Below are 16,760 nucleotides of genomic sequence, written 5' to 3'. Positions count from 1 at the left end.
AGTCCCAGAGCTTTACCATAACGCTGGTAACTTTGGACTAGTTTCTTGTTCATTCTACAGAAAGGTTATTTTATGGCTGTTGCTATTGCGTAAGAGGCAAAAACAGCATTGTAAAAGGAAGATGAAACAGAGCTTCAAGTTAGAGAACAGGATTAGATGAAGAAAGATAGCTAATTTGTCAAGCTATGGTCCCGTAAGATGTACTTGTCTAGAGGATGTTTGACTTGCACCAGGGAGGGGGAAGTTTTGAGTGCCTGTAGTGTAACAGCCTCATACAAGAATTTCAAGTTTGACTTCTGAAATTTAATAGCTTCTGTTTTGTAAGAACAAGATACAGGTACTTGATAAGTGAGTTAAAAAAAACAGGATGCTTGTTCAGACTTAACTCTCCTGTTATGTATCTTCCATTAAAAACCTGAATACAAACTTGACCTCTCAACATCTCGGTTTGTTCAGTTTGACATCAACCGTAAGAAAAGGTCAGAGTAGGCTAGAAAACTCACTAACATTTCCTAAACAATGTCAGTGAACAACAACAAAAGAAGTCCCACATGCTGCTAGGATGAAGAATGGTGTCCTGTCTGCCAGCATAGGGAGCAATTCATCGGCAGTGTGAAGAAAACAGTTCTGCCCAACCATGCAGGCGTCACGGTTAGGGCTTCCCTGCGCTTCTGGAGACGGAGTGTGAAGAGCCAGCAGCTTTTCAATAAAAGTGGTAGTACTTAACAGAAGCACCCCACCAGGTTAAGAAAGTCACTCAAGGGCTGGGAAAAGGTCTCTGCTTTTCACTGACACATTCCAATTCTGTATCTGTGTCCTCAGCTTCTGTAACAGCAACCGTGGGCACAGTAACTTGAGGGTCTTCTGTGACACCAGCCAGGTCCTGAGCAATAGGGGTATCAAACTCCTCCTCTTCTGGGTAACTAGGAGAGAGCTCTGTTAAAAGAAAAACAAAATGGCCCACAGTGAGAAAGCGCTGCTGCTGTGTGTTTAATGACTGCAGTTTGTCACCCGAATCACGTCTCCTGACTCGGGAGCTCAGCTGTCTAAGCTTATTACATTAACACTTCAGTCAGAATTCTTACCGTTGTGTTGCGACTGGCTGTTGCACTGCATCTTCGCTTGCCTACGTTCCAAGGCCAGCTGCCTGTTCCTCTTGATCCGCTGTTGTTGCTCTTCTGTGAGAGTTGTACTAGGCAGAGAATCAAGGTCTCCTACGTTCCCAGAGCACGGATATACTTCTTCGTTGGCTGTATCCAGTCCATTGCTTTCACCTCCACCATCTGGATAAAAATTGAAGGAGTGAAAGGGTGAGGAGGGACAGAAAGCAGCACTTTGAACACAAAGTTCTACTGCTAAATATCTGTCAAAGCGTTTTAAATAATTTCTGATTATATTCTACATTTTAAAACAGTTACAACAGATGAAGATCATTCTGTGATTTAGTTTTAACTTGCAATCTTCTGTCTAGGTCCATATTTCTGATATCCAAGATATAAAACAAAATCAGAAGAACCCAAACACACTTCAGTAATGAATACTGAAGTTTAAGGGAAGTACAGCTCAGGGTACTAAGTTAGCAATTGTAAGCCGTGCTTGATGGTTGAAGGGACAGTAAATTCAAGCTGTTCTTACCAAAAGGCCAGATACTTTTCTTCCCATCCCTCTGGAAAGTGGAAGGAGTAGTTACAGGAATCAGATTCACCACAGACATTAAATAGCTGAGTTCACTGTGCTGCTATTACAGAATATTTACTCATCGTTTGCTAAGATGAACACATACAAAATGGAGGCAGACCAATTCTGTCACAAAACTTCACCCACAAACAGAGAAGGCAGGGCACTCTTTTGAAAGAGTGCCTGAGGCCAAGTATGCTTGTGCCTCCGCAGTACTTTAAGCCCATGAACAGAGAAGTTAGCTGACAAGATTTTTTTTTTTTTAAATACAATACCCTAGATTGAGTTTTTATTTCAAAACACAAGACACCAACTCGAGTTCTTCAGCTGAGGACTGACCAGCTGTAGCAGTACACTGGCTAACACAGTTCAAGAACTCACCAGCACTGCACTGAAATACAGATGTATGGAACCATCGCACAGAAAAATCTGATAACTCTACAGACGCTGTCGGCAGGAACCATTTACTTCACTATTTGTGGCTGCTTACGGCTGCATTCCATTTCTAGCAAATGCAGCCAACAGCAAAGACAGCCACACAGCATTAACCACCCCCACGGTTTTACCCACAAGTAGGGCAAGGCTGTAGCATTGGGTAACTCATCCCCCAGGTGTGAACACAAACCAGACAACAGGTAGATAATTGTTTCAAGAGCAATCAGCTTTTTACTTCACAGAGTAAAAGCAAAAAAAAAAAAAACAACACCTGCAACAGACCATAGGAAGGGCTATAAAACTCTCATTTCCGCTAATGAACTTTCTTTCAAATGACTACGTGAACTCCGCTCCCTCTTTTTAAAAGAGTCTGTTTGTTTCTGACTTATCTAAAAGTCATCACCTGAGTAGAAGAGACTCCTGAATTATCTATTTGTTAAGTGGATAGATTTTGATATCAGAAGAAAGAACACTGAATAGGCATACAGCAAGACCGACACACGCATCAGTGCCCACACGCATTAGTAAGTACTTTCCCTATAGAAGACTCAACATCCCAACTCCGCTGTAAGAGCTGGTAGTATAAAGACAATAATGAATTCTTGATTTTGACACTAATAAGATCCAAGAGTTCTTCAGACTGCACACTCATAAGACTAAAATAAAAATCATGAGTATCTTTATTTGATAATTGCAGTTCTGGGTTTCTTTTTTTTCCAAGAATGTGGCTAACACCACCAGTAGTAACACCCACTTTTCATTTCCTTCCTCTATGCCATGCGCTTCTAAGTATCTACAGAAAGCACTTCAGTCTGAGTTCAGTTTTGTAGTTCTGAGTCTCACAGAAGCTTGTTTTTCCCCCCCCCCCTCACCAGAAGCCTGGTTTTAAAATAGAGGACCACTCAAGAATTTCTTCTAAAATAAAAAAATGTATCATTAATTTCTGGTCGATAAGAGGGGAAGAAAGTTTTTAAACCACTGAACTAACAGTGTAACAAGCATACCTTCATTACTTGTGAAGTCTTCAGATAAAATAGGAAGATCAAGTCTAATCCGTTTTAGGCAGGTCTGAAAATGAAGAGAAATTAATATTTCACCTGTGACAAAATCTTTCGTGTTATGTTGGTATGTTTTCAATAGTACTCGCAATTTCTCTTTACATTTTGTTACTCTAAAATAATATTCCCCTCATTGTCTGTTAGAATGCTGTGGATTGCTTTCCTAGCCTTTAATCTGTCACCTAGCCAAATGAAGCAGCATTCTTCCTAAGTCTTCCTTTGCAGGTTCAAACATTAGAAGAGTTCCAGAACTCTTCAGCAAATTGCTTTGGTAAAGATGCCCTGTAAAAGTTGAAGCAGATTCTCTGAAACATTAAATAAAGATTATATCTAAATGTCAGATGCCTTAAATACTTCAAATACTGGAAACAACTCTTTAAAATGAGAGAATGAGAGAAATTAATTTAAATAACATTATACACCTAAGCAGTATGTATAACTTATATTTTCTTTTGCCGTATAATTGTTCTAAACCTGTTCCTTACACTATTGCACGAAGACAAACTGACAGGAACAATACATACCTGAACTTCCTTTTTGCTTCCCAGAGACTCTACTTTGTCAATAAAATCATCAAATTGCAATTTTGGAAATAATCTATGAGCCCAGTGTTCCATGTGTCGTATAAGTGTCTTCAAGTCCTCTGCCTTAAACATAAAACAAGATATCCAGCTGTTAGAAGTTGATTAAGTCAGCAGAGTGCAGAAGTAAACATGATAGTTATGTTTCTAAAAAGATTAAGCACCTGCAGCTTGAAAGTCTCTTGAAAATGTAAGTAATATGAACGCTTGGGTAATCATTCCTCCCATAATGAAGTCTGTGAGTGCAATTTCAAGCTATGAGAAAAACAGTGATAAGAGCTCAGGGAAAGCATTTGCATATATCGTGAAACACTTGATAGCTTCTGAAAAGTTGCCCTTAAGCAACCTAGGTGTGATCTCAATCTAAAAAAATAATATTAATGGGGAGCAGCTGGTATTTATTTTGATATTTAGAACACACAGAAAAACATACACCTAAATAACCTTATCTGATAAAGATTTTTGCTCAGATTAGAAGTATTGTCCAGCTTCTCTGTGCCTCCAGTTGTAAAAAGAAATTTTATACCATAAGTGTTTTCTGTAAACCAGAGACACACTGGCATTCTTGCAAGCATGCCAGCAGTCTCCTTGTATGCTAAGCATATCCAAGACAATAAAGCAGTTTGTAGAGAATATACTGCTATGTCATACACTTTTAACATCCAAATTTTTGAATGCAGGCGTCACAACAGCCAGAAGACTGTCACTTACAGAGGAAATTGATCACGAAACAAAAAGGTAAGACATTCCAGATATATTAACAAGTCTTATAAGCCCGTTCCAATTCCCAACACCTCTTTCTATGGACAATACAGAAAGTCATAGACATGGTATTCCAGTTTTGAAGGAGAGGCAAAAAGCTTTAATATCAAAACATTTATTTTGTTAAGTAGTCTTGTATGGTTTTGTTTAAGCTTATAACTACAAACCCCAGCAGGGTACACCCAAATACTGTTAGAAAGCCCCCTTGCACATAACTGGCTAACCAGAGATTAATATCAATCCTTCCCACATCAGAAAGGCAACAGTCTATCAATTTAAACTGATCTTCCAGGAAATAACTCAAAAGTTCATTATGTCTTACCTCATGCCCCTTACCCTTGAACTTTACATTGTCAAACATATGTCTTAAGGCAGGAAGTCCTCTTTCTGAAACTAACCTGTAACAGGTGAAGTTATTTGAAAACCAACTTTCTTTTTTAATAAAAACAAACAAAAATCCACATTGCTTATATTGACTAAAGCTACAGAGCTCTATTTGAGAGAGATGCAGAATCAGGAGCCATTAAGAAAACACAGGAAATACAATAAAGACTGCTGTAAGACATGAGACTTTCTTCAAAAGTCACACTACGTATATTCCTAGTCCAAGCTGCTTTTTGATTTTGGGTACACGGCAAGAAAATGGAACGGTCAGTTCTAGTATCTACATCGCCCAAGTAAAACTTGTTAGAAACACGATCAAAGCATCCACCTGTGTTATCAGTGAATAACTTCATCACTATCTTTAAAATGAAAGAAATTGGAAGCTCAGATGCTTTCCGTCACTCATAAGGAACTTAAAACAGTTTTAGTGATAAAAGCAAGGAAAATACTAAAATCCTTTACACGGAGTTTACCTAGTTTGTAAGTAAGACGGGTGTTAGCCATACTTTAACCTTACAGCCACTATTATACTGAGAATTTATTCTGAAACACATTGGAAACAAAGAAAGCCACAATACTAGGTCTAAAGCAAAATAAAGAGGATACAGCTGGAAGAGTCCTATGCATGAATAATTACTATCTATTAACAAAATTATTAGTTACGTTCTAAGTCCCAAGGAGACTTCAAGAAAGTTAAGAATAACAGTAGCATTATATAGGTAAGCATGGAATAAAAGCTTGAGAAAGAGCACACCACCACTTTCATCTCCAAAATCCTTGATATTTGACTCAGCTATGACCAAGCAGATATTGCTGTAACCTTAATTATTACACCACAGCCATACACCAAATTCATCAAAGAAACATTATGCAACAATACCTGTGAGCATCTAATTTAGGTACTGATCTTTTAACTGCTTTCCGTGTAGCTGCAGAAGAATCCTTCGTCTGTGACTGTTGGTTTCCATCTGGTTCTAATAAAGAAAATAACATACTGTAAGTACATAGCACAAATGGCATCAACTGGAATTATATTACATAAAATTTAAGTTTCTGCCCTATCTAAAGGGCAACAGTCACAAGCATTCCAATGCAATAGTACTCCAAATAAATGCTTGCATATTTCATCTACCTTCTCACACAAGTCTGGTACAAAAATAGGTATCTTACTATTCTGAAGAATCAACTTTCCTAGCAAAGGAAAAGTTTTCTCTTTCAGCCAACCTAGTTTTAGAACTTCTTTTAGAACTCTAGTACAGCCTTCAAAAATAAAGAGGTTACGTATGAACACAATTGGGTGCCTTTTAAAAACCAAAGTTCATGTTTTTTTGACTAGGGCTAGTGTGTACGCTTGACTACAGCGGACAAGGTACCACTGTCCATCACATTTCAGAATGAATAGTTATTTATTACACTGATTTCTTGTTTAACATTTTGATACTCTGAACATCAGAAATTCATCAGAAGTTCAGTTAGAACTCTCATTTTCATATATCAAAGAATTGTAGCCATTCAAAACTGATCCTTTCTAGTGAATAGACATAATAGGGACCAAGGAAAACATGTATTTAACATTACTTTTACTCATAATTATATTATATGTTATTATAAATAATAACAAAAATAAAGTCGTTATGCTTTCTATTAGCTTGTTCAGTACACTGGATTACACTAAGATCTCCTCAAATACAAATAATTTGTTCTACTGTCCTGAAGTGCCATGGATGTTTTCTAGGTCATACATTCTACAAAAACTACCAAATTCTAGCTGGAATGCTACGTTCGACATTCCTGTGCGTGTGTATACTTTCATGGAACCTGCAAAAATTAATTTTTCCCACAAGTATGAATACACAGAATCAAGCGCAGCTTCAACCTGAATTGAGTACTTTTTTTTTTTAAAGCTATACAGGACTATTTTTACGCAGCGAACTCCAGTACAACCCCCTAACACCGGTCTCCGAGCACCCCAGCCCAGGAGGCTCCCGGCGCCCTCCTACCTCCGCGAGCCTCAGCCCAGTCAGCCCCGGCCGCCCCCGGAGAGGCGGGGGGCGGGAGGGGCGGAAACTTTTCGTCTTCTGTGTTCTCGTAGTCGGGGAGATCGAACAAGTTGTTCTCCAAAGGGTCTATCATGGCCAAAAACGAACGTTTCCGTTCTCCTCCTGCAGGAAATACCACAGCGTTTAAGCAGAAGAGCCCAGCGCCCGAGTACCTCAGCGCGGTACCCGCTGAGGGGAGGCACCGCGAGAGCCGCCGATGTCGCGAGACCCCGGCCTGAGGAGAGCGGCCGCGGGGCAGGGCGCATGCGCGGAGGCTGCTGCGCTGCTTTTGGCGCCAAAAGGCTGAGAGGAAAGGGAGGGGAAGGGCTGGGCGTTGAGGCGCTGCCCCTCAGGTGAGGGGCGGCTGGGGGCTGTTGCGCCCCGGGAAGGGGTTTAGCGTTTTAAGATTTTAACGTAGCAGGTATGGAGCCTTACGCGATGTTCTGGTTCTGGGGGAGGGCTTCGGGACAGGTCTCCGGCCATTCCCCGTGCGAACGCCCGTTGAGCCTTCTGGGAGCCCAAAGCTCGGCCGGTTGGTGTCCGGGCTGTGAGGGACACGGGGGGGGCCGTGAGATGGCGGCCGGCCTCGGGCTGGGGGCCCAGAAACAGCGGGAGCAGATCCCTCAGGGGGAGCCGGGGTGGCCTCTTCTCACAGATAACTAGTGATAGGACTAGCGATTCCCTGAAGAACTCTAAATACAACTGCAAAATGAGTTATAAAGTTATATACAAATATATATGGGTTATAAAGTTATATATAAACATATATATATCCTGCATATATAAAGTTATACAGGCGGGATAGCTCCCAAAGGCACGTGCCCGGCACTGAAATAAACCACATACCTACTTTATAACTCATTTGAGTTATGCAAATGAGTTATAACGTTGTAACTCATTATATGCTTTTGAGTTATAGTTCTTCCGCGAATCATTTTGGCAACCCAGGTGGGACGTTCTCTGCCCGGCTGCAGGATCGGCTGCGCCGCAGGCTTCGTGGCGCACACCAGGAGAATTTCCCTGGAGGAACTCCACTCCTTGGCCGCTCGCTGCAGGGGCAGACAATGACCTGCTGGACCACGGAGAAACGGTATGTACTTTGTATAAAAAGGGGGGACCCCTATAGTTAGGACAGCTGGTAAATCGCGCAGAGACGTCACACATTAAGGCACACCAGGAGTACTCAAGTAACTCAACAATGTGATCTTTGTCTCCAGACTAACCCCCAAAATACCGCCAAACTAAAACTGGGTCAAATTGGAAAAGGCCGTGGGCCCGGGCAACAGTGGCAAATTGACTTCTCTGAACTTCCAAGAAAAGGGGGGTATCGATATTTACTGGTGTTAACAGATACCTTTTCAGGATGGCCAGAGGCTTTCCCCATCAGGACTGCCAAAGCCCGAGAGGTAACCAAGGTATTGTTACAAGAAGTAACACCGCGCTTCGGAGTTCCAGCCACCACGTCCTCAGACAGGGCGCCACACTTTATCTCAAAAATAGTACAGCAAACTAGTCAGCATTTGGGCATAGATTGGGAACTCCACACTCCATACCACCCTCAATCGAGTGGTCAAGTGGAGAAAATGAACCATTTGATCAAACAACAATTTGTAAGCTTAGGGCAAGAACTTGCCCTGGCCCCAAGCTCTCCTGCTAGCATTGCTGTGGATTTGGACTAAGCCCCGATCTAAAGAAAAATTAAGTCCTTTTGAAATGCTTTATGGGAGACTATACGGGGTCCAGAAGGGAATGTCTCCCCAGGTTGGGGAAGAGATGCTGACTATCTATATGGTGGCTTTGAGTAAACAACTTAGAGAAATAGAAAAACATGTGGCTGGAACTCAGAGTAGAGAGCTGGATGGACCGGTGCATGACATACAGCCTGGAGATTATATATATGTTAAATGTCTTGCAGAGAAAACGTTGAAACCACAGTGGGAAGGACCATACCAGGTGCTCCTTACTACCTTCACTGCAATTAAGATCAAGGAACAGAGTGCCTGGATTCGCCATTCTTGAGTGGAGAAAGCCCCAGAAGCCCCCTGGAAAGTAACACTGGGTGACAGTGAATTGAAACTAAAGCTCACTCGAGCAAAATGAAGACGTTACGGTCAGGAATATTTAGTAATATAGTTTGCAGAAATTTAGTTAACAGAATTGTTTTATTTGCGTGGCTTATAGTTGTTGTTGTTGTGATTCAAGAATTGGAAAGTGCCTCTATGATAACAGAGAATGGTGAGTGGCCTTGGTCCGAAGCCGTAACAATGGAGGATAAGAGCATTAATGGAAAATTAGCAGTTGTGGTTATGTGGCAAACAAATGGTGACCATTTACATACATTATCACAATGGCAAAAATTAGGAGAAGAGTGGATACACCAAAGAACCGCAGGGGACGAAATTAAAATAGGGTGCCAAATGATTAATGGAACAACCCACAAGAAAGTAACAGGGATTTTAGTAAAACCGATTTCCAAAAGTGGCCAGCAAGAAGGTTGTATCCGCCCAGGTAAATTAGATTGTTGGTATAATTTTATATTAACACAGACCGTAGTAGTTAGCTGTTTTTGGACTAATAATGGCCAAGAGCTCAAAATTGAGGAGGGCGAGGGCCTCATATTAAATTTTACAATATATGCTGTACTTCCTACAACAGTGGAGCCCCCTACAACCTATGCCAGCACTCAAGTGGCCCAAATCCAAACCAAACTTAAACCCAAAATTTATGAAACAGGCCCATATTTAGTAACTAACACAGGCCAACAACAATTGCTATTTAATCCAGAATGGTCTCTCAAGCGTGTTGAATTGCTAATGCAAATTAACATCTCGGAAGTTCAACCAGCCTGCTCTCCTTTCCTAAAGACATCATTTGAAGGCTGGACAACATGGTTACAAAAGCAAGAACACCTCAGGGGCAGGACGCGAAGAGACTTAACTGGAATGCTAGGAACAGGATTAGGAGTTTTAAATGGAATTGATTGGGAAATATTAATGAATAAGCTGGCCACTGCAACAAGTGATTTGACAAAACTAAAACAGCCCCTACAATCATCCTTATTGGCATTGGCAACTAGGCAAAGGCAGGTTTCAAAGGTATTACCGAGATGGGAAAAGGCTGAAGACCAAGACCACAAACTAATAATAGATGCACTTAGTATGGTTCAAGATAACGTATCTTTAGCTTTTAGTTGTATGCAAGCACAGCTATGGATGCAGGCAACAGCTGCCTTGATCATTAGGGAAGGAAGTGAAGGCGTTTTCCCGGTTGAAGTCCGAAAGGCTGTTTGGGACAATGCCAATGATTTTGAGAGGAAGTTCCAATCTTGGTGGACTCTGGTAAATTTTACCTATGATCCCACTGTTAACATGGCTACTGCCTTTGTGATTACTATACATAATGCCACAGTTTATGTTATCCACCCCATCGTTGCACTAGGATTAAACCATGAGGAGACAGTGCTTTATCCTTCAAAGCATAGAACATGGGCACGGATGGTGAATGGGAAATGGCAGACTGTAAATCTGGAGTCATGTGCTACCTGGGAACAACAAGGATTTATCTGTGAGAGCAGCACAATTGACGCTCGGGATGTATGTCTTGACACTGAGCAAGGTGTTTGCCACTTTGAAATTCATCCAAATACCAGTCAAAAGACTGTGCTTGTATATATTGGTCAAGGCTGTGTGTGTTTAAGAACTGCTTGTGCTTTTGTAGAAGTAGATAAGGAAAATATAACTCTCCCTAGCAAAAATCACTCTAACTTTTGTATTTGTAACTTTGTTAGAATTTTCGGGTGTGATTTTCTATATATGGCACCAGTGGTATCCCACCAGTTAATCAAGTCTAACAACACAATGTATCACAAGTTATTACCTACACCTATTGGGATGAGCCTCACGTTAGTGAAGCAATTAGTTAAACACCAAGACCTGATCAAAATTTTGAAAGGCATTCAGGAAAATAGAGAGAAGACTCTAATCACTGTCCATCATGATACAAAGGAAATAAGCAGAGTTCTGCAAAGAGTAAAACAAGACACAAATCACAACTGGTGGGATGCACACTTTGGATGGTCACCAACTGCAACTGGGATTTTGAACACATTGTGTCACCCAATTATTGTTTTATTGATATTAGTTGGTATAAGTTTAGTATTGTCTTTTGTAATACTTGTTTGGAATTGGAAAATGTTACAACGAATGGCGATATTAACTTCCTTGTCAAAAGTACATGGCAAGGCATTGAGGGATACGTATCGTAGAGATTGGGAAGAAGAATTTTTGTATTAAGCAAAAGAATTTACTAGATTTTCTAGAAAAGGGGGGACTGAGACATGGGGTTAGAAATTAGAGGGCGATTGATTAAGAGTGGATATGTAGACAACACTCATTGCTTAATACGTGCTACGCAAACGCAGAAGGACTCATAACTAGCATACGAAGCGGGGCTAGGCGGAGCTAGGAAATGCATATGCATAGATGTGTTGCGAAACAATGCATATGTAATATTTTAGGGGATAAAAGAGAACGCGAGTGAGCGAATTGTTGCGTATGCCTTTGGGAGCTATCCTGCATACGCCCGGCACCGAAATAAACCACGTATCTACTTTATAACCCATTTTGCTTTTGAGTTGTAGAGTTCTTCCGCGAATCACTAGAGGGAATGGCCTCAAGTTGTGCCGGGGAGGTTCAGGTTGGAAATTTCTTCTCAGAAAGAGTGGTCAGGCATTGGGACGGGTTGCCCAGGGCGGTGGTGGAGTCCCCATCCCTGGGGGTGTTCAAGGAACAGTTGGCCATGGTGCTGAGGGACATGGGGTAGTGGGTGACGGTGGTGGTAGGATGACGGTTGGACCAGATGGTTTTGGAGGTCTTTTCCAACCTTAACGATTCTGTGATTCTGTGGCCTGAGGGGCTGAGGTCCTGACAGCTTCATGGAGCAGAAGGAGTGAAGTCAATGACAGTGCCTTAAGGGAACTGGGTTTCTCTGGTATCTCTCCAAATTTGACGTAGGTAATGTACCTGTTAATTTAATGTATTCCATCTAACACAGTAAAATCAATTACAAGGACTTTCAATTTAAAGCATAAATGTATTACCCTTTAGTCAATATGATTTTAACCGTGTTTAAAACATGTATTCCCAAATGCAGGAGCATCTTTTATAGTCAGGAGTACACATAATATAGTAAACATGTTGATGGATTTATTGGCATTCAATCCATTTTTCTGAACTTTTTAGATACGACCGCTTTCCTCAATACAAAGTATGAAAAATACACACAGAGATACTCTAGTTATTATAGATCAAGTGCTGCTGATTTCCAACCCAAGCACTGTAAAGATGTCATAAAATTACTGAAAATCCAATTTCTATATAGAGAGCTCTTTATATTGGAACTAATAGTCCCTCTACATTAAAAATGTTTATCCACAAAGGAATTAGGTTTTGAGTGTAGCCTGAATATCAAACTTACAACTATTAGTGTGACGCATCTTTTCACTTCAATGTTCTCCTTAATATTTAATGCTTTTTTTTTTGTATGTGAAATAATTGGGTTTTAAATTCTTAGGTAGTGGCAGCTGAATTTGCTAGAGCTAACAGTTTCACCACGTCAGCTGGTCTATATGAGCAGAGCTTTGTCCTGTGACGGGTGTTTTGTCTTACCCAGAACAGGTAGGTACTGAATATTAACAAGTGCTTTGAGAAGTATAAAAAATACTATCCAAGAGTTAAAGTGGAAGATCATTTACAATCTCTGTAGAGGAGTACAGTGTTATAAAACCTGTCATATTTATGCAACTGATTAATCAATATTTTTGAAGAATGTTTAATTGGAGGTTGGATTTGATGTCCTAGGTGGTTCTTTCCACTCCTAGGTTCCTAATTAAATGAAAAGCATATGCCAGCAGGCATTGATTATTGGTTTTTTCCCCCCAGAAAATGAATAAGCAGACACATGCTGATAAAATAATAAGCCAGAGGGGAAAAAAAAAAAAAAGAAAACCTTGCCTCAATTCTAGAAAATACTTCTGGTTTCTAGTTGGGGTGAAACAGAGGCATTGTTTGTTTTTGTATCAAATAGTGTTATTTAATTACAGAAAGTGCTGAAAATTAGCACTTTGTTTTTTTTTATTTATTTTAAACGCCTCATTTCCTGTTTTATGTTACACATGATATATGGCAGAGAAAATCCGTAAAATGGATGATTGGCTACTTCTACATTTGGAGGGTTTTATATCGGCAAAGCTGTTCATGCAATAAAAGTGCTCCTGATCCAGTGAGCCCTTGGCTGTATTGGTACCAGGGTAGCTGTGTTAGTGGGAGATCAGACCTCACAGAAGGAGAAATGTTCAGATATTTGTGGGTTATAACTTGTTTATAATCTAAATTTTATATTATGCAGTCATCTTAAACGTTAATTTTTAAGCTGTTGGTACACTACTCAACATTTCAGATAGTGTTCCAATCCAAAGTGGTTTTTTCAATCTCTGCTTCTGGAAGAAAGTAAGATGTGCAAGAAAGACCGTGATCTCTGGCTGGTTGAAAGAAAGTATGTCTGTCAGCTGCCTTCTAATAATTTTTGATCCTGTAGACTAATTTCATTCAAATTTGAATCAGGCTTCTTAAATTCTGTTGCTTTTGGGACTAGTTATTTCCTTAAATTGCTCTGTTAGCCACTAAATAGATTACAAAGTATTAAATCTTTCAAATAAAAGTTTGCACGCATCTGTTCTGGCAGTAAAATATGCATCTCTTTGTGGCGATCAAGTTTTAAAAATAGGGGTAATTCAGCGGTGCAATTAATGTATCCAATAATCACATTTTCTTTTTCCTGCAAGAAACTAGACAAAATTTGGCAGGGTAGTTCCATGACGGAAAAAAGTAGTAATGAAGAGAAGCTCCTTTGATGCATTTCTGTTCACAGGGACATATTTCAGTTCTATTTATTTCCAGTGGTGCTAGAATCAATCGATCAGAATGCCTGCCTGTTCAGAAGTCATTCACAGAGATTACACCACCTTATATTTTTTCTTTATCTTTTCCTGTGGGATCCACCTTCAGAAACACCTGTTCAGAAAGCAAAATGCAGTTCCTCCCACCGAGAATGTTTGAATTCCCAAAACATGTTTTGGTTTGGGCTGGAAAATACGCTTGTGTTTCGGTTGCAAATCTACTGAAGTTAAAGCTGTTTGTTTTACAGAAGTTCAAAGCAATCTATAAGAATTTTGAAACATTTCAAATGTACTATATAATCATACACAGGAAAATTGGGCGTTCAGGAAAGAATACTTTGCCTGTATAGATCAGCATGAGGGCCATTATTGACTATAAACAACAACAAAAGACAAAGCAGGTGTTCTGTGGCATTTTCAACAAAGCCCAGGGGTCACTCATCTCTTAGGTCTCTGCAAGGTTCCAGGAGTGCCCGTGGAAGACAACAATGGCGAGAGCAATCACAGAAGCGGTTCATGGAGAACCATTGCACAGAAACAGTTCTGTATGGTATCAGTACAGAGACCCGCGTCTTTATTTCTGTATTCAGTCAATTCAAAAATCCCCTTGTTTTGTCTGTAGGTCAAAGGGCCAAAACAGATGTGTGAATTCAATCATTTTTCCAAGATTCCACGGGACCATGCTTGCAATGCAAGTGTAACGTGCTCCAGAGGAGGGAGCTGTCTCTTAGTGTTTGCAATGTGATGGAGGGACCATGTCTGTGAATAGCACACCTGTGAAAATAATAATTCAATCTTTTCTATTTTAAAAATGCGCAAGAAGTTAGGAACAATATCGCATTTTTGCATAATATATAACGTACCTTGTTCATAATTTCAGTTTCTATAAAAGCATTAATGACTGCTTTGATTATTTTACTTTTGAAAATGATAGAACAGTAAAACGTGGAATTGACATTTCTTCATACAAAGTATTTCCAGTGTAAGTTTTGTTACGGAATTCACTCTGACTACAGTCAGCTAGGGTGATCTGTGATGCATGCTTCTTTCCTGCTATGTTTCAGAATTTCTCCATACTGAAACCTCTGTTTTCAGTAGGTATGTCAATCATTCAGCTGTTGGCTGGGTATTCCGCACATATGGAATACCCAGCCAACTCTGTCGATCCAGATAGGTCCGTAGGTAGCACGCCAATATTCTATTGCTTCCTCTTGAGATCTACAAGTAAATGACCAGAATCTTTAAATTCTCCTTCTCAGGAAGAGAACTGGCATGGAGGGATGGCTGATTGTGGCTGAAGAATATGGACTTTCATTACTGTAAAGCAATTTTGCTTACGCCAGATGAGATCACCAATGGACAGGAGCGAGGGTGCTCAGCTCTTGCTGAAGGTAAGGCTAGCTGCTGTCCTGTCAGCACGTCCCGGGCTGTAAATGTGGTGCGTCAGGCAGAGCCACACTCTTTCAGCCATACGAGGTGTACCCGCCGCACCTGGCCCCGCCGCTGCAGGACACCCCCATGTCCCCACCCCACCCGACTGCCTCCGCTTCCCCAGCAGCGTCCCTCTGCTCCCACTGCTCTTAGCGCTCTGGTTTGCATTCCTCCATTGCTGTGTGGCAGTGCTTTGTAGATGTTTGGAAGCAAGCTGATTTTAAAGCGAGGTAGCACTCAGCTTATATCCCAAGGTGGAAGCTTTTTTTCAGCAACGAGGTGGCTTTAGTTCTCTGGAATTTTAACCTCATATTTCTTTTGGTGTATTTCTCCCTGAAACAACCCATATACAAGACACACTGTTCCCTCCGTGGAATAGGATTGTAGCCTTGTTCTTTGTTAGTTCAGGACTTGTGTTTAAAACTGCTAAAAAATTAGTGTGTTCAGAACATACAATGCCAATATACAACCTTGTCTTTTTTATTACTATTATTTTATAAAGCATACTGTCTCAGCCATATCTCACTTCTGTATGCCAATATATGATAGAGAGCTCCTGGAAAGTAACATTTTTGTTTTACCTTTAGGCTGCCAAAACTAATGCAATTACAAAAACCCCCAAACAGTGATGTGAGTCAGAACTTCACAGAAACGTACACGCACAAAACCACGATCCCATTAAGCATGAAAGGCCTGTGACCAAACCTGATCATTCCTAGCAGCTACAGAAAATAAAACAGTCCAGAGAAGCGAGAATAACACCTTTGGCCTTGTGTTTTCGTACTCATTCTGCTCTTTATAACTCACTGTTCTCTGAGTGTAAGTTTCCTTTTCCATTTTTACTGCAGGCACTTTGGTTAAAAAATAAAAAATAAAAAAAAAAAATCAGCAGCCGCAAGTACCCCAACATGAGGTTTTTGTTGTAATTATAAATACGGCAGTTCCCGTGTCTGGGTGCATTAAGGAGGGAGATAAACAAACAGCTTCACAAAACACGCCTTAGCACCGTGGTTTGCTCTGCGGGGAAGATGCTGGGGCTCGTTGCACGGAGCTGCTTCACGTGGTCGTGGTGAGAGCTCTCTAAAGGAGAAGAGCAGCACCAGCAGCACAGAACCCGCAAAACTTTGGCCAAGCCTCGAAGCAGACGTGAGGCTTTCGCTAAGCCCTCGGCCTCGGCCCGCCGTCCCCGGCCGCCTGCAGCTGGGGTTTGAAAGGAACGAAAGAAATGGGGAGTTTGGGGGTTTAGAAATGAAGTTCTTTTAAACTGGTTTGGGTTTGTAAAAAAAAAAAGTTAAATCATTTTAAAGTGAACAAGGTCTTGCAGGCGGCAGCGATGTGGTGTTCCCCACGGGGAGCGAGGCGGGGCAGGGAAACCGGCAGCGGGGGGGAGCGGGACCCCCGAACCCCTCCCGGGACCTTCGGACCCCCGCCCCCGGGC

The 16,760-nt window shown here is 41.0% G+C and overlaps 1 protein-coding gene and 1 long non-coding RNA gene across 3 annotated transcripts; one reads left to right on the top strand and one right to left on the bottom strand.

Moving 5' to 3' along the window:
- Positions 1-281: 281 nt before the first annotated feature.
- TIPIN (TIMELESS interacting protein) lies at positions 282-7,170 on the bottom strand. The gene is made up of 7 exons (XM_083851266.1): positions 6,898-7,170; positions 5,778-5,871; positions 4,836-4,911; positions 3,695-3,817; positions 3,117-3,180; positions 1,086-1,283; positions 282-936 (listed from the first exon to the last, which is right to left on the bottom strand). The coding sequence occupies exons 1-7, from the start codon at positions 7,028-7,030 to the stop codon at positions 758-760; spliced, it is 867 nt and encodes a 288-aa protein (XP_083707392.1). The 5' UTR covers positions 7,031-7,170; the 3' UTR covers positions 282-757.
- LOC310905236 lies at positions 7,157-16,149 on the top strand. Of its 2 annotated transcripts, XR_014588876.1 has the most exons (4): positions 7,157-7,289; positions 7,856-8,026; positions 8,852-15,282; positions 15,910-16,149. It is a non-coding gene; the product is annotated as an uncharacterized lncRNA (long non-coding RNA). The 2 variants fall into 2 exon arrangements; XR_014588877.1 differs by lacking the exon at positions 15,910-16,149 and having other exon boundaries at positions 7,253-7,357; positions 8,852-9,452.
- Positions 16,150-16,760: the final 611 nt, after the last annotated feature.

This window comes from Anser anser, assembly GCF_964211835.1.
Source record: "Anser anser genome assembly, chromosome: 10".
Lineage (NCBI taxonomy): Eukaryota > Metazoa > Chordata > Aves > Anseriformes > Anatidae > Anser > Anser anser.
This window is presented reverse-complemented; position numbering and strand designations above follow the sequence as displayed.

Excerpts from the sequence above, each read along its gene's own strand:
- TIPIN (XM_083851266.1), bottom strand. The coding sequence starts at position 7,030 with ATGATAGACCCTTTGGAGAACAACTTGTTCGATCTCCCCGACTACGAG. Across the intron at positions 5,872-6,897 it reads CTGGGCTGAGGCTCGCGGAG|AACCAGATGGAAACCAACAG; the intron begins GTAGGAGGGCGC and ends TTTCTTTATTAG. Across the intron at positions 1,284-3,116 it reads AGACTTCACAAGTAATGAAG|ATGGTGGAGGTGAAAGCAAT; the intron begins GTATGCTTGTTA and ends ATTTTTATCCAG.